This window comes from Pyxicephalus adspersus, chromosome 5 (assembly GCF_032062135.1).
Source record: "Pyxicephalus adspersus chromosome 5, UCB_Pads_2.0, whole genome shotgun sequence".
NCBI lineage: Eukaryota > Metazoa > Chordata > Amphibia > Anura > Pyxicephalidae > Pyxicephalus > Pyxicephalus adspersus.
In genome coordinates this window covers 35551540-35569330 of record NC_092862.1, presented here as the reverse complement: position 1 = coordinate 35569330, position 17791 = coordinate 35551540, and the positions used below count along the sequence as shown (strand labels likewise).

General features: G+C 36.9%; 1 protein-coding gene across 13 annotated transcripts in view; it reads right to left on the bottom strand.

The window, feature by feature from the left end:
• The window catches only part of ASPH (aspartate beta-hydroxylase), a 106793-nt gene that overhangs the window by 74882 nt on the left and 14120 nt on the right, over nucleotides 1–17791 (bottom strand). For 4 of the 13 annotated variants that reach the window (XM_072411134.1, XM_072411130.1, XM_072411138.1 and 1 more), the window contains exons 2-4: nucleotides 12907–13053; nucleotides 9766–9810; nucleotides 8169–8237 (exon numbers count right to left, since the gene is read on the bottom strand). In XM_072411134.1, coding sequence (XP_072267235.1) covers nucleotides 8169–8237; nucleotides 9766–9810; nucleotides 12907–13053 — 261 coding nt within the window. Of the gene's footprint in view, nucleotides 1–258; nucleotides 301–1199; nucleotides 1242–2103; nucleotides 4603–8168; nucleotides 8238–9765; nucleotides 9811–12906; nucleotides 13054–16086; nucleotides 16376–17791 lie in introns of those variants that run through there. The other 9 variants (XM_072411140.1, XM_072411141.1, XM_072411133.1 and 6 more) reach the window with 9 other exon arrangements.

Below are 17791 nucleotides of genomic sequence, written 5' to 3'. Positions count from 1 at the left end.
ATTTTGCCGATGGAATAACAATGTCACCCTTGCCTACATGTCAAAGGCGTAAAAGGAGGGGGAAGGGATACTACCAGTTTTTTCTGTTTCTATAGGGGGCATTAAATCAATGTTTTCATTGGCTTTTCAGCAAGGAAGTGATATGGGGGGGGGTCACATTTAAAAATCTAGATTGACTTTAAAAGTACTTTTTTATGCACACAGCACACATTAATGCACATGCATGTATAAATTAAAAACACACGGGATGCAAGATACCTTCTTCTTTGGTTTTAGTCTTCAGTGCGGTTCTTGATGCATCTAAGTTTCCAGAAGGAAAGCATTAAAAATAATGTCCTCAAGTATCATGCTTTCCCTGGTAAAGACACACACAGACACACTTCACTTTCCCATGGGGGCATAGTATTTTTTTTTTTTTTTTTATGAGTTGACCTAGGACTCCAAGAGTACCCCAAATCAAAAAACACACCTTGAAAACGGTGTCTGGATAAGTTTTCTATTTTCAGGCTTTAACCCTTTGTTTTTATTTGTCCACAACACACTTCCTGTCTGGGTGGCAGGATGTCTGGGCTTAAAACATAAGTGTTTCATCTCCACTACATTAGGGCTGATATAAATACTTAACAAGACAGCAAAGATTATCTTGCTTTTATGTGATTTTATGTACTTGCAGAAAACATATGAGGCCGGAAAAATAAAAGCTAATTCAGCCACCATATCTAAGAACTGGTGAGCTGTAATACATTACATTTTTTGTTTTAGGGTTAAGATAAACAATGACAAAAGTTTTTTCTCAACTTAACCATAACCTGTATTATACATCTGGGATGGAGAAGTTACCAAACTACAAAGAATGATGAAAGGCACAAAAAAAAAGGCTTAATTTACCTAATTTACTAAAGAAGCAGCCCCCACCAAATTCCCCATGACTATAAAATCTTGGTTAGTTTATTTAAAAGTTATATTTAGTGTAAAGTAGCCAGAAGAAAACTGCAGGATATTTTCTATCCGCCATGAGGTTCTCAGTAATTGTTCACTTTCAGTATATAGTGAAGTCTACAAACAAAGGTAATTCAGGTAACAAAGCGCTTTATTCACGCTTAACAATACATATTTCACATGACAACATTTTCTAGTATTTGTTAATCAAAGCAATTCCACATTCCTGCCAATCACCACCCTGAATACAAACAAAGTACCTGGGGCTTTGGCAGCTTTCTCCGCCACCGACGATGGAAATCCTGATATTTATGAAACAAACAAATGGTTACCAACTAAATAAACTTACAGGAAAAGGCCACATAATAAAACTACAAAAAAGGTTCAAGCTGTAACTGAAATCACTGTATAGAAAAAAACGTAAATGAAAGCCTGCAAAGCATTAGAAGCTACTACAAAAATAAAATACTATTCCTATTATACATAAACTTTCAAACACACGCCCCATGCTACCAGCCTTGCCCTTATAACCACATAATATATGACAATGCATAATGAAGGTGTCCATAGTGGCCTGTCCAGCAATACTCTGGAGACACCACAATCTTTAGGTTACGTACACACGTCAGATGATTCTCGTCCAATAAATGCCTTAGGGCTGGTATTGGACAAGAATCTGGCATATCAGTCCTGGCAGATCCACGAACGATGACCAGATTGTAATTCAAGTGAAGGGGAGAAAGTACAGCAGGGTGCAGCTCCGTCCTTCTCCACCCTCCCTTCTCCATGGAGTAGAATGGCGCTGTATAATCAGTGCTTTTTAATGCTTTTGTCGTTAGAAAGGATCATGAACGATCCTTTCCAATGACAATTATTGACTGGCTTAGTCTAATGAATGATCTTTGGTCTTTGGGAGCTCACATGCTACACGTAGTAAGTGCTACCAGTCAGTTCTCAGGGAGCAAGTAGAAACATATTCTATGTTGGGATATGGTTTATGAATTCTGGGATTAGTTATCCACCCAGCAGTATCCAGGAAAGCCTAGTGAAAGGGTGATGAATAAATATAAAAGATGAATAAATATAAAGGCAAAGCAAGAAACAAATATAATGTCAAAGTTCACTAAAAAACAGTAGGATATTCTCAGTAAACACCATTTTAGCTGGCATAAAAAGGGATTTATTGAACAAATCAGTCAACATACAAATTACAAAAAACAACATTATATTAAATTCAGTCAAAAAGGCATACAATTAAACAGTTGAGAACATTCTTTCAAAAATCACACTACCTAACCATTAGGTCTCTTGCAGTCTAGCAGCAGATGGCACAGGGATATCAGCAAGCTGGGCTGTACTTGTGTATAGTACTATATATGAACAGACTTCTTTTTCTTTCCCACAATGACTTTTCTGACATTGGAAACCCCAATGTCCTTTGAATTTTTGGCATTAGGTGATTTTTGTACAGTTATACAAACACATACATAAGAATAGTGACCAAACTATGGATAAATAGTTGTATGTGGCTCTTGGTTAAAGCTTATTGTGCTCAAGACTTGCCTCATTGGGGAAAAATGTCCATTAAACAACAAATAGCTTTCTGCCAGGGAAAAAAAAAAAAAAAAAGAGAATATTGAGCCTATAAGTATTCTGCTGCAGTATTACTGGGAAGAAAGGAGATTACCACCATTAAGGTAAATGTATGATTTGCCAATCATGGACAAAGCCAGTGTTAAACCCAGAATATTTTTTAAGCTGGTTGGGAAGAAGCTGTAGGTGGGTGGGAGCTGCTGTATTGTGACCCAACTCTTCAGTTGGGTGGTTACTGAAAAGTTCCGGCTAAAAGGGGCTGGGAAGAACACTGTACAAAGCGCATGTTAAAATTAAGCCCGGAGTTGATGATGAAAAAAAAAAAAAAAAAGCATTTCCCAAGCAGTAAGGTAAAAATGACAGGAACAATCTTTTTTTCTACTACCTTCACCGTATACCTGCCTGAGAGGATATAGCTGATGCATATGCACCATAAAGCAAAACAAATCGCACCTTATACTAAGAATATTTGTTTTATTTCAATTAAAAAAAAAATAAAATAAAAAAAAAAGCTGTTTTAGGGTTTAATTACATAATAAATAAACAAAACTAATAAGACCTAATACACTTAATATTGTTTAGAGAAATCATAACATTTGTCAAGTTGTCAGACATACCTAATTTTATAGCCAAGCAAGTTATGACTGGAGATCCATGCCATAAGTATGCTACAGCCAAGCATATGCAAAATCAAGACCATACCAATGTTAGTTAAGGAAGCACCACTTTCTATTATGACAGCAGTAGAGTGAACTACGGGAAAAAATATATATATTCGACCAATGTATCTAAGCACTGACACTGCAGCATTAGGAGGAGAAAACTTGTAAAAATGGAAACTTAAAGCAAGCAACATATAATAAAATCTTCCAACATTATCAGGATGGAACCAAAACAGGATATAGGCTTGGCTGTTCCATAACAGTAGGGCATACATGGCAGATAGGTTGTTGTGTGTTGTCACACGATTATATTGTAGCATTATACCAGAGCATTAATCAAATGTCATAAACGAACATTCTGCATATAAGGAGTTACTGCTTAAATTCCTAATCAACTAATCCTACCAAAAGAATTTCCGTCCAAAATAATTGAGCAGACCACTGACGCTGAGTTCTCCCCTCTTGTGTGCGGTATGTTAGGTGTCGGACTCCTGTTAGTATGGCTAAATATGAATCTTGTTATTTAAAAAAAAAAAAAAACACAGCTCAATAATGAGAATACACCAAAGGAAGATAAAAATTGAACAAAGTGTCCAAAAGATTTGAATCTCTAATTTTTATATCTTTGCATGATATGAAAAGGAGCCTCTAGGCCAAGGCTGGATATGTTACAGAAGCTGGCAAACATAAAAAAAGCCATCCACTAAATTTTTGAGCAATTCCTAGAATTGTTCCGGTTTCTGAAACATTGGCTTTTGCAATTTGAATCAATTTATATGTGCAGGAACAGATGGTGCTGCACGGTCAGGTGGGCTATTAAATTATTTTATATTATTTGAAGCAGGCTCCTGAGCCATGGTAGAAAATAGGTACTAAGTTGAATTGCCTCAAACCTACCCTCAAAAAAAAAAAAAAAAAGTTATAAATATTACTAATTGAAAACACAAAAGGTCTTAATTGCAGAATTCTTCATGTGGATTTAGACCAATTTGTACAGTTGTTTTATGTTGTACTTGGTCTTTATGCCAAAAAGGTTTCGGCTATGTATCTAGCATATGGCTCCATCACTCCAGACTGTCCACTGTGAACAAGGAGATCCCACCGACTGTGGCTTATAAGGAAGAAGAAAACCACAGAAAGTTTAGGCCGGTCTCTGAACACAGACGCTATTGGTTCTGCAAATCCACAATGACACAGGTCTTTTTTCCCTGAACCCCTTCGTTCTGTGAGGCACCATCAGCATCGTCGGCAGAATCGCCCTCCTCTTCTTCTACCATTTCAAAAGGCGTTATTACATCATAAAGAAAAGAGAGAAAGCCGTAAAACCAGTCAGAGCTTTCCTCTGCTAAAATATTAAGGACTTCCTCTAAAGATTCAACATTCACACTACTGCCCTCTTTGTTCAGGCCTATATGTAGAGGAAGAAAAAAAAAAAAGGAGAGACAAAAGAGAAAAGAAAAGAGGAGTAGTTAGGTAGACACATAGGCATGCGGAGCGGGACATGGTGACATACTTCAACCAGTTATGTATAATAATGAGAATGAAAGAACAATAAAATGAGGATGAGTCGAACCTAGATGGCAATGAACAACCTATGAAAAAGGAAGCAAGCACAGGAGGTACTTTTTAAAACATCCATACAAATAGAAAAGCAACATGCTGAACATTGGTCCCATAAAGTGGACAGTCCATCCATCCATATGCGATGCCTTAGGACCTTATTTACCACATGCACCAAAACACAGAGAATTACAGTCCAGGTGAAGTCTACTTTCCACTACTTCTACTATCCACCAAGATGCACAGTGTTTTCAAGAAGATTGAAGCTCTGGTGTAGAGTGTGTGTGCTGGGCAAAAAAAAACTAAGAAAAAAAAGTTATACTATCTCAGTTTTGTGCTTATGACACGATAACTAAATCTTTCACCTTTTATTCTCTAAAACTTGCTTTCTAGCTTACTGAGTAATCAGGAAATCCCCACAGACAACTATGGGTGAAGTACAACATTTACATATCCATTGGAGTCATTTGCTTACTAAAGGGGATACTGCAGAAAGATCACTGCCGATAATAATAAATGTTTGTCTATAGAATAAAGGGAAAAAAAAAAAAAAAAAAAAAACTCCCTACTTTTACAGGGAGTATGTAGGAATATGAGAAAATTACAATGAGTTAAGTGGAGCTATGGATTTCATTAACATAGTGGTTCCATGTGTGAGAATTTCTATGTTCAATTTTTTAGCTTTAGCAAATCAAGCAGTATTAGAGATGACTTTCTCTATAATAGCTGTGCTAGCTTTTCTTGTTTCAGTCATATGCCAGTACTGTATGTTTACAGGTTAAACACCCACAGCAAACAGTATTTCTTTACACATTTGCACAATGGAAACTAAAAATGTGGTGAAGATGACAAATGGGCGCCTGACATTGTTTAAGTAAATAGCAGAGCACAGGGCAGATCCTTCCTAATACCTGCAAAAGGCAATGGTTGTTTGACTTGTAATTTAGTATAAACCATGCCAGAAAACTATACTGCTAAACAGAGACATCCGTACAGACAAGTTTTGTCATTTCCAGTTGTCCCCATAAAAAGAAAATTAAAACATATAACGTCTTTTACCATTATCATTTAAGGACTTGCTTAGAAATAATTCAAAAAGTCCTAAAACTTTGTACTGACGTTTGATGGATAACAGAGCATCAGATTTTTGCCCAAGACGAGCTAAACCATTACTTTTGGGCACTGAATATCTAACACACAGCTTAAAAAAATTATGTAGATTGCAATTGCTGATCACAAAATATGTATTTATACAATGCCTACATATTATGCCATTCCTTACAAGAAGGCAAAAAAAACATCATCACCATTATATCGGTCAAAGCTTGTGAAATAATTAAAAATATGTGAAGGAACACATATACTCCATGCAGTTACCCCATGAGTGTGCTAACAATTTAGCAACAGTCGCCTATTTCACTTCTAGAAGTTCAGACTTCAATAGCAGGAATATTTGCCTTGGGTAAACAACAAGCATTGAAGCATTTTTTTAGATATCCGCCCCCTATGTAAACAGTAGCGCAAATCAACATACAAATATTGTGAATAGGCGTTTAATTAAAAAAACATAACTTTGACAATTGCTTTTAATTAATAGTCCCCTAGTCAGTTGCTGCTGTCCCCCATCTTTATATAGTTATGGTGCTGGAAGATAAATGTCCCCTATTGGGTAATGTAACCCCACTGACCCACAGTAGAAGGTCATGGGTTAGGCCAGGAAATTATTGGTCTTTAAAACTTCAGTGCCATTAAAATAAAATTGAGTTTATTACTCAACACGTAAAGCTCATGGTAAGTCTATGAAAGCCCTGAACCCAAAACACATCCCTACAATTCTTTCAGCTCCTATTTGGCCACTATGGATGCGTTTTTGGCAGCTGGGTACCTTCATGTTGGTGAAACTGGGTTGGAATAGCAAAGTAATGGCTCCATGGGATACAATCATGTATCCAGCAGAAAGCATGAAAAGCAGAATAAGGGCTTCTTGTTTAAAAATGTGGTTGTGTGGGTTTCCGCTCACATCCCAAAAACATGAAGTTAGGTTAAATGCCGCCTCTATTTTTGGCCCCCCCAAAATGGACCTTAGACTATATAAGGCTTAGTCTACACGGATGTTTTCCCCAGCGTTTAAACGGAGGCTTTTAAAGACTTTGTTTGAAATACTGATGCATTCCAATAGACTAATCTACACTAGGATGTTTCCTTGAGGCACGTTAATGAGGTTTATCTTAAACATTGCTTGCAACGTTTAAAAAATTAAAACGCTGGGGCCTTCAATAGGACATTTTCAGTGTTTTTAAGCACTAAAAACGTAATCGTGTTAAAAAGGCTGTAAAAAGCAAGAAAAGCCTAAAAAACTGCGGCATAGGCGTTTTCCAGCAATTAAAAAGCAAGCTTTAAAATGCTAATAAAAGTGTTTAAAAACACATATAAATGCAATAGAAAAGTTTACATGTGTTTTTAAAAAGGCCCGTCTAGACCCAGCCTAAAAGACATATGGTTATGGTACAGACATTAGATTGTAAGCCCCTTTGAGGGACAGTTAGTGACAGAACTATGAACTTTGTAAAGCGCTGCATAATATGTCAGCGCTACAAAATACTGTGTATTAATATTAATAATTGTAGAAGTTTTATTTTTTTTTGCACAAGATGCACAGGGTTGTCACCATGATACTTCCTCCTTCACTCAAGTGTCAGGGAACCCAGTAGTCATCTGCTTGTTTTAACTCATTGGCACATTAGTTTTAAAGCAGGAATAAGGATATCAGCCCCGAAACTTGCTCCAAATCAAGTGAACTACGGTATCCAATACTTCTATTCTGATAGGTGGTGTCTACTATGCAAAATAAAGACCTTTAATGGTAAGAGAAGTAAGATTTTCCCACGCCTTCTATAAACACAAAGTTTATCCTACTATGTAACTATGTAGGAACTACAGACGGGTGATGAAGTTACCCAAATAAAATGATGAGATGATCATGCATGAATGAATGTCCACATTCAGAAAAAGCACATCATGCACAATTACTTTAATGATACTGAAACAAAATACAAGCCACTCACTTTTGTAACAGATCTTTAATAGTCAAAACACAAAAATGCTACTTTGAGAAAAGACATTTCTAGTGTATGGCCACAACAGATATAATCATGCACTTTAAAAAACATAGATTTAACATGCATTTTGGGGCAAATTCATTTTGCAATAAAAACATTCACTGCAGTAAAACTATTTTTTTCAGTAATGGTCAGAAAGACCTTTCTTGTTCAAATTGCTTTAAAAAAAGACAAGATATTTAGTTGGATGACATGAGCAAACATACTCTTGATCTAGACAGTTATCTATTTGCAGGATTATGTCTTTGCAAATCAATCTGCACAAAAGAAAATGAAAATCAAAAATTCTACTTGCCCAGTAAAACCTTGGCGTCTTCAATGTCAAAATCTCCATCGCCATCAGTATCATAAGCTTCAAGTTTGCCTAGAGGAGAAAAACGATAAAATAAACTTAGAACAAAAACATAATTTTATTGTTAGTTACCTGCACTAATTCAGGTCTTGTTCTGATCAGCAAATTCTTTCCCAGTACCAAAGAGATCATTTACATTCTACATGTACAGTTATTGGCCCATGGTAATTTATTATTTCAGTTACAGTGTAAGAATAATAATTTGAATACTAGATATAAGATAAGTGAATGTTTTTTGTTTTTTCTTTTCTTTTAAAAAAATAATACATCAAGTAATATAAAACTAACATACAGGTGGTGGTTCTAAATAAAACTTTTTTCACAATATAATCTGATATCTAGCAAATCTGGGGGTTTGAAGAATAACAATAGATCTTAACAATTGTCCCTACGTAGGAATAAGTATTAGTATACTGAGGATTATTTTAAAGAGATTAAAAAACATTAAGGCAGTGTACCTTTTCTGCATTTCTAAAATATTTTAAAATATTGTGAACATGAAACTGTAGTTTCACACATGCTTCAAACACCAAGTAGTCTGTAAACCTTGGATTGTAAGCTCTTTTGGGCAGGGCCTCCTCCTCCTCCTCCTGTGTCATTATTTGCATTTGGCTGTAATTTGCAACCCCTATTTAATGTACAGGGCTGTGTATTATGTTGGCAGAGTTTATTATTTTTTAATAATAAGTATTGCTTGTTAGGCTACTACTTTGAAACCCCCATTAGTGATAAATTTACTAAGAACTGTGCACATATGTGGGGAAGTGGCATGGGTTTACTCCTACATTCCAAAAGCATGCAGTAAGGTTATTTTTGGCTTCCCCAAATTGACCTTAAACTGTATTAAGGACATCAGACTAAGTAAGGGGCATTTAGTGATAAGATTCTGGACCTTGCACAGCACCACATAATATGTTAGCGCTATAAAAATACTAATTTATAATAATTGTGGCTAAACATAGTAATAGAATTCTTTTCTATCTGGGCACTGTCCAAAAAGCAAGATATATTTAATTGTTTAATTACGAGATCTGTCCTATCAGCTAACTTTTAACGTAAGAAAAAGGTTGCATCTCTATGTAAATTGAGCTGCTGGGTCAGTTTAGATTCCCTTAAAATAATTAACTTAATAATCTAGCCGAAATCAGACTTTTGTTGTCCATTTTCAAAACACCAAAATAAAATAAATTCTCACCACCTACAGGCAATGGCTGAATTTGTCATAAATCAATATTTTATTGCATAATTTTAAAACACTAACTAAGAAATAGCAAGGTGGCTAAAAAATTAAGAATAGAAAACATCAAAGAAACCATTCCAAATGTGCCAAAGCCATTGCAAACACCAAAAATTTGTGAGTTTTAGAAATGTTTGCCATATTAGAACAAAGAAATAGGGTTAATACTGATATCCCAGGTTTGTTAGATGAAATATGAGAAACAACGTATATCATGAGGGCAGAATATGCAAAGTATAAACATTCACTGGAAATAGGGGAAACACCAGAGGATGGTAGAAGAGAGTATTTTAGAGTTTTTACCTTGAAGAACCTCTGACAAGTTATAACGGAAATCCTTTGCTTTGGCTGCATGTGTGATAAAAATATAGAAACATTTAGACACTATCATTTCTACTCTGACTGTAAATGCATATTAGTCACAAAAAAAATTAAAGCCCAATCACAACCAACATCCAATTTTCTAAAGTAATCATTTTGAAAATTATTGTTAAATGGATTATAAAAAAAATTGTATACATGTGTTTGGCTGAAGTTGTGCAATTATCCCCACAGCAAGGACCTCTAATTACCTGTTATTTCCCTTTTAACAGATTGAGTTCCCACAATTGCTCATCACCCACTTTCTATGACTACAAGTTCCTCCCCTTCTCATTTAGGCACATGATTTCCTCTGCAGTGCCGGGATGCTGTAGTCTGTAGAGAAATGTAACCTGGAATTTATTGCTCCTCCTACTTTGGATGTCACATGGTCACATATGATTGACCCTCCCATTGGATAAATTTAGGGATGAAAAGAAAAGCTGGTGGTATAAAGTGTGCAAGCACATTCAGTCAACTTTTAGTTTTTTATATTATGGGAAATGGTAAAAGCTTGCCAGGTTATTTATTTTTTTTGTTGTCTGTTTCTTTGCAGAAATTTACCTTCTCTTTCTGTCCCAGAGGAAGTTAAATGAAACCCCCCTCTGACAGTTGTTCCCTGAAAAAGGTGACCCCATTGGAATATTTTCTATCACTTCATTTCTTGACGGCAGTGGTTATAACAAAAAAAGTGGAGTTCATCTTCCCCATGGGAACACAAGACCACAAATAAAGCTTGGCAGGGAGTCTAAACCTTCCTTCTTGCATAAAAATATGCCTTGACCTTATTTCAAAATTCTAATATTTATTTTGCCCACCGAAAACCAAAAAGAGTAAGATTTGGGGACCCTGCAGGAAAGAAATGTAAGAGATGACTGACCCCTTGGCTGGGCAGAATACAAAGGACAGACCACCCACAAAACTGCAATTGAGAAATAGATCAGCTTGGAACTATAGCTCTTTTGTGAGGGCAAAAAAAAAAAAATGGCAAGTATCCCTGCAGGAATCTTAATTGTCTAATAAACCAAGCAAGGATTATTAAAAAAAAAGCAGTCATTAAAAGGGAAAGTCATCAAAAGAGCTGTTAGGGGGATCAGACAAAAATCATAGAAAGGCAAACTTTGAAAAAGTAGAGCCTACAGAGGGACAGACATGATCTGGGTTCAAACTCAAAAGAGGCGAAATATATATATTTTTTTTTTGTTGTTTTTGTGTTGAGCCCCAAGGGAGAAGATATGGCATGGTGTGAGTCTCAGGCAGACAGTTTCCACCAAGGTTCTGTGGAACCCAAGAGGTTCATCCAGAAGTGGCCAGTTGTGGCCGATTGGCCTCTCATAAGATGGTACCTGCATAGTTCCAGGGCAAAATGTATGAAACCAATGAGCTTTAAATATGTAGTAAATGTGGCATTTTGACAACTAATGTATGGGGGGGGGGCATTCTTCCCACTGGCAACCAAGGCAAATAACATTTTCCCCATTGATTATATCAGTGGTTACCCAAAATCTGGGTTCCTCATGGGTTAAAAGGTTGAGAAGGCCTACTCCAAGGGGAATCAAGATACAGAATATTTAAAGTAGCAAGAACCAAACTCTCTTCAATCACCTAGGGGTCAACCCATTAGTGGAAAGTTCCATTTATACATGTCCTTGTATCTTGGATTCAGGTAAATGAGTTTGTCTCTATATAATGTACATGGCACAGACTTTAGATGGTGTTTCCATCAGATAAAAGATTATCTTAGTTCTGGGCCAGTATAAGAGTGCCAGATCATAAATGCAGAGGACATATGTGGAACATTTGTTCCTTTCTTGGTCACAGTTGTAAGCCACAAATGTAAGTTGAATTGGTGAATTTGACCATGAAAATGTAAAATGGCTTATTGGGTTGTCAATTAAGGAGAGATTTGGCATTTAAGGACCTTTTAATAGCAGATGCTTTAAAGTCTTTGGGTGATATGCACAGAAAAAGGATGTCAAGGAGAAAGAAAAAAAGAACATGTAAGTTACTTAACAAAATTTCAGAACGATCTGGATGTGCAATTATTTCCAAGAAACGCTAGTTCAATTGATATCATGGCTTTGGAAACAGAAATTGATGAAAAACCAACCAAAATTACGAAAAAAAAAGTTAACATATAAACCTTGTGTTTTTGGGGGGGACATTGTAAATTTGTACATTTAAATGAGGTATTTAAAGAACATTCAACACAAGTATCATAACTAGATTAGCTTTAATAGGCTTAGTCTTTAGAAAAGTTCATTCATATCTACAGTACACTCTAGATCTAAAAGAAGGTATCAAAGAAAGATTGCTGCCTCTAGTAAAAATACAGAATACGTGGGGAGGAGGAGACAAAGAAATCAAAAGGCCATTCTCAAAAATTATTGTGGGTATACAATTTGTTATATTTCATAAATTTAAGAAATGCTAATATTGCTGTATGCATTACTTTGCTTGAAAAAACTCAGCTGCCAGACTGACCAAATCAAAAAACGTTTCAGCTGTATCCTTAGAGGTGAGATCTCCCAGGCCAGTGGTCGCCCACCTTTTCGGTTCCACAGACCACTAAAATCACCGGCTCCTGAATGCGCATGTGCGGGGAGCCGGGCGTCACTCAAAGGGGGAGAAACCTTCCCCAGGGTGACGTCATCATGACATAACCCTGCCCACACTCCCATTGCAGATCTGAGCCTGAAATGGGAGAGTTGTGTCCAGGGACACAGCCTGCCCACCTTCTGAGCCTAGGCACTGCACGGGGGACATGGTCCCTCTCCTGACCCTATTTGGGGGTGCACCAGCCAGAGCGGCGGACCCCCAAAATTTTCTCATAGACCATCGGTTTGTTGGTAACCGCTATCCTAGGCTTTTAAAATTGTTTACCATCCCTCTAAAAGTTCACAGAAGGGCAACTAGCTATTCAGATAGTCTGCATTATCTCCAGAGTTTCTATGCGGGTTTGCTTAAGTGATAGCACAGAAAAGATGTGGAAATACTAAAATAAAAATACTTCCATGTTAAACTATGCTGATTGATTATACTATTATTACATATCAGGAATGAAGGATATATGAATGCTCTTACCTAGCACATCTTCATAGTCCACCAGGTCAAACCACACCACAGCTACTGATGTCCATACTCCCAGGAGGGCAATCACCATAAACCAGGTAAAGAATGAACTACCAGACAGGCCTTCTTTCTTCCCATTATTTCCACCGTGCTTTGCTTCTGAAAGGAATGAAAGATCTTAAATAAAGGCTTATTAATACAAAATAAATAAATAAAATTGAGGTTATGTAGATAAAGCAAAACATTTGTAAACTCAAAAGCATGTTGGGGGGGGGGGTACCCATTCTATTCCTTTTCTGGAGTCAAGATGTAGGCAAAATAATGTAACCAGGTTAATGTTACATTAATCTGGGCCTGTGGTGACAGCTTTTTTATCACAGGTAAGAAAAGAAAGGGGTAAAATTTTGATTTGTGACATTGCATAGTACTCCTAACAAAGAAAATATGTTTTTGAAGTACTGCTGTCCTTATAAAGTGTCAGTCTATAAGACACAATTATATAAAACCAAATGTTGAGGCATCAAAACAAAGAACAGCACAAAATTTATATTCTACACAATATATATTTGTTACGTTGAATCGAACATTAAATCTTCAAGGGAAGAAGAGTTGGCATCTGGCAAAATTCCATTCCAAACAGTCACCCTAAGCCCCAGAACCTTTTGAAGGTTAAGCCAGGAAATAGCTGAAAAGGTCAGAACGTGTCCATCAACAATCATTTTTTAATAAATACCGGCTGACACAGACAACGCTTATGCCACGTCATCTATAAACCCTTCAGAGATTACAACTGTAACAGATTGTGAAATTATGTCATCAGTTTTTAAATCTATCTCAAGCTAAACGTTTTTTGTAAAAAACATTATTTTCTTGCTTATTGGGTCCTATTGCAGATGTTTCACCTTACTTCCAGTTCCAGAGACACAACAGACTTTTCCCAAAAGTGATTTAAAAAATCCTATAGTAGACAGATGTCACCTGAACAAGTATATTTATTGGCAGTTTTTCCTTGCTGAGAAATAGAATATTCCGGATTATCCATCACGTTGTGCAACAATGGGGACCCAGAAAAGTAAGAGGGTAACACAAAAACAGGACCGTGACAAAGGTTGTAAATCTCCGCTTTTCTCTTTACAACTAAAGTATCCTAATTGTTCCCCAGAATCTATTATCACCAAGGCAATTTGCATTAAAACATTTTTTCCTTGCTTGCTTAAAAAAATCTATGAACACAATTTTTTATCCCATTTCTAAAATGAAAGCTCCAGAGAGAAAAAAAACCCACAATTGTGCTCTCCTCATAAAAGAATGCAGACAATGTGTATCCCGAAAACAATGCAAGTCTTTTGATCACCATTGACAAAGGAAGCCAACAGCACTGTATCCTTTCCCATAAATCAAGGACATGGAATACAACATACCTAAATGAATATAACTATGGCTGCAATCCTGCCACAGCTCAAAGTCTGCTAGAAATGGGATACCAAAGAGCAAGTTCTTCTCAGGATTATGACATTACACCCCAATATCAACTAGAACCATCCCACTAATCCTTCCTATACCTTCTCTTTACAGAGCAAGATCAAGAGACTTTCTTTTCATAAGATCTACTGCTAGGGGATCTACTGCTTCCAAAAAGAACAGTAAGTACATTACAAAAAAAATATAAATAATCAGCATCTAATAACATTTATAAAGACACAGAAGTGCAAACACATACAAATACCATGGCCTTGTCCCAACCACTTTAAACAGATGGGTGGAAGGAAGATTGGGAGAAGCCTGGCAGATGTTTCAAAAATCTACAACCAATTTCGACACTCTATGCACTTGTTTAATGATATGCTCATTTTTAAATAGACAGCTTTACTTAAAATTTTGTATATGCCCGCAGATTCCTCCTGCCAATTTAGACAGACCCTCAGACAGGATCTTAAAAACATCCAAATGCCACTGTAAATCCCTCACAGGTGTTCCCCAACTGGATGTCCTTTACATGTAGACTTATCCTTCCTATCATCAACTTCTTCCTACCCAGATTTATTCACAAGCTGTTTCAGTACAGAGGATTCTGCTGACTGTTTATATAACTTTCTGCTTTCACCGATGCTATTTTGATAGAAGCAAAGTCAATCTGCCAGCAAAAGTGACACCAGCAGACAGCATTCTAAATTTATTTCTCCGTTCACTCCCACCTAAGCAGAGCAGCATGCCAACAAGCATGTACAAGCAAGTACAGATATCTGGCTATGGTCATTATAGGGGTGTAAATAAAATAAAAATACTACAATATTCTTTTTGCTATTCATAAAACTTCTGACACAACAAATAATTGTTTTTAGCATACTCTGTACATGGTTCATTTTGTCTCTATAACAGTTGTAGATGCTCTATGTAGCTGTATTGGTGATTAGCTAAATAAAAAAAAACAAAAAAAAAAAAAAACTATAATCTAACACTTGCCATTTTAAATATACTTCCTGGAAATGACCTGTTGACACCCACAAGCTTTATTTCAAAAACACATTTAAAAACTAATATAAGTCCAGTAATCTACATATATCAATCGACCTCCAAAAGGGCAGATAATAGTGCAGAGGGTGAGAAAGCAAGTATTATCCTTGATTTATCTGCTGTCCCGATAACACTTGTAATGTCCCTACATTACTCACAGTGATCACTGAAGACACTGCGGTAGCAGAGGAAAAATTATTCCGAACCTCACAAGAACGTCTGGTTGCCAAGCTTAAACAATTGTTTAAAATATAAAGGAAAAAACATGTATAGGCTCCAAAACAAGAATCCTTAGCTGTAACTTTGACGGTGAATAAACAAGACAGTTCATGGGATTCATCCAACACTGCTCTAAGGTTTATGTAGATAGAAGCCAGAGGACTTATCAATGTGCAAAGTCATGCTAAACACAAACCCCCAAAATATTATATATATATATTGCGCGCACACACACACACACACACACACGCGAACACACACACACACACACACACACACACACACTTTAAATTATATATATGGAAATAGCAGCAAAGTTCCCTTGAAGGAACAGTTGCTACATTACTCTTTATGCATTTATTCATGTATTGTTTTTCTAAAGTCTTCGTTTGTAATTTTTCCCCGCATACTATAAAAGCAACTGGCCTGCACATTTATTATCTACATGAAATGCCGTACCTGTATCTTCAGCCATGCCTTTAGGACAATGTGCCCATTGATATCCGTGAAGCGATCACCCAAGGAAAGTCTTTAGCTCCTGAAAGCAAAGCCTAAGAAGGGAACCAGTATCCCCCATCCAGCAGGGGTGAAATGGCTGTGCACAGTCAAGTCAGCTAGATTCCGAAACTAGACCTGCCCCACAAGGCTGCTGGAAGTCTATTAATAGGAGTCCTGCCTTCTGGAGCCAAACTCTTGCAGGCACTCTTATGGAAATCCTAAACTACATAACAAGTAGGCTACACATTTTTAACTCCTTCCCATCCGAAGTGAAACAACTTTGTACACTATGCAGACAGTTCCATGCAATGTGTGCCAGTGTTTTTTACAAGCCACATAGCAGATGATGAAAAGCATGTATAATCAACTCAGAACCGTATAATCCAGGACTATTTGAAGAATGAATTAGAGCAGACTGCTGTAAAGCTGACCACATATATCCAATCAATCCATTTACTTTAGTGCTTCGCTTGAACAGCAGCTGCAGAACCTGCCCAGAAATAAAAGCTCTGTTGGCATTTTCCTCTGCTAGTCTAAACAATATTTCATCAATGGGTGAGGTTAAGAGAACATACAATGAAAACTGTGCGGAAATCCTGCTACCATTTATATTAAAGAACTAAATGAATTGTGAACTATTCTATTAATTTGGAACTGGGTAAAATGTCAGAAACATGCAGACATGAAAAACGTTTTTCCAAAGCTTTTTTTTAACTATAAAAGCAAACAAGAAAGCAAGAAATACTTATCTACAAAAACGACTAGCAAAAAACTTATCTACACAAAAAGACTAGCAGGTAGAATGTGGCTACCAAAGATCCCTAAAGTGACCAATATAGAGCCCCAAGATTGGATGGAACTATCCAAAAGGTTGACTCATGGCAAGACAGTGTCATCCAGGATTTGACGGACAACCGCCTACAGGAGCGTCTTAGAGTTGTCTGTCAGCTGTGTGTGGTCACTTACCTCCTTTAGCAAAGGGTTCACTATCTATTTTCCCAGCGAGCACACCCATAATAATAGGAGTGCTGCTATAGGACAGGTTGTTGCATTTACAACATATTTAGCATTCTAACAGCGACAATGACATCTGCTGGTATTAAGAGGAGTCAGAAGTATTTACAACAATTGTTACATTTGGATTTGTCGATAGGTTTACCCATTAAACCAAGGTTATATGCTCATTGAGCGACGACACTTTCATTATTGCTGCCGTGAAATCTTCTATAAGGCAGTGTGCTCACATTAGATTTTAGTTGTTGGAAAGGATTTTTCACAATCCTTTCCAACAACAAAAGACTGAAAGATGCATGAATGGTTGCTGTACATATAGCACTGTTCTGCTCTGTGGAGGGGGGTGGGATGAGCGAGCGTCACCCCGCTGGGTTCTCTTCCCCTTCACTTGCATTACGATTGTTCATGGATCCGCCAGGAAGGATCCATGAATGATGTCAGACAGCTGCAGAACACACGTCAGATTCTCGTTCCTTACTAGCCCTGAAACAATAGTGGGATAGTGATCAAGACACAAAGTATAGCACGAAGATGTCTGAACAGAATCAATGCCACATAATTCTGTATAACCTGCCTCCTTGATCTAATATAAGCAGATTTACACTGCATGGTGGTGGGATTTGTGCAAATAAACACACTAGTGAATTTTTGG